Raw genomic sequence first — 321 nt, forward strand, 5'->3', positions numbered from 1 at the left:
TGCTGCTTCGGCCTCGCTGCCTCTCTGGCCCACAGCAGTCCATTGGGGCCTCGCCATGCATGCGCCCTGCTGCTGCTGCTGCTGCTGCGGCTGCGCTGCATACGGGGGCCCTGGGGCCTCGGGGGCCCCGGGGGCCCCCGGGGGCCCCCCGGGGGGCCCCACAGGTTCAGCAAAAGATATTAGCCGCGGCTCTAGTGTTTGCTGCAGCGAGGAGGCTTCAGAGGGCCCCGGGCTGGAGAGAGACCCCCCCGCTGCTGCTGCTGCAGCTCCTGCTGCTGCTGCTGCGCTGGGCAGCAGCGGCTGCTGCTGCAGCTCGAAGGC

General features: G+C 71.7%; 1 protein-coding gene across 1 annotated transcript in view; it reads right to left on the minus strand.

Moving 5' to 3' along the window:
- The window catches only part of ETH_00039225 (uncharacterized protein), a gene marked incomplete at both ends in the record, with an annotated part of 690 nt that extends 633 nt beyond the window's left edge, over window positions 1-57 (minus strand). Inside the window, one exon of the mRNA XM_013375367.1 lies at window positions 1-57. Within this exon, the coding sequence (XP_013230821.1) occupies window positions 1-57 (57 nt within the window).
- Between the last annotated feature and the right edge of the window lie 264 nt (window positions 58-321).

Source organism: Eimeria tenella, genomic scaffold, assembly GCF_000499545.2.
Source record: "Eimeria tenella Houghton genomic scaffold, Eth_scaff2721, whole genome shotgun sequence".
Taxonomy (NCBI): domain Eukaryota; phylum Apicomplexa; class Conoidasida; order Eucoccidiorida; family Eimeriidae; genus Eimeria; species Eimeria tenella.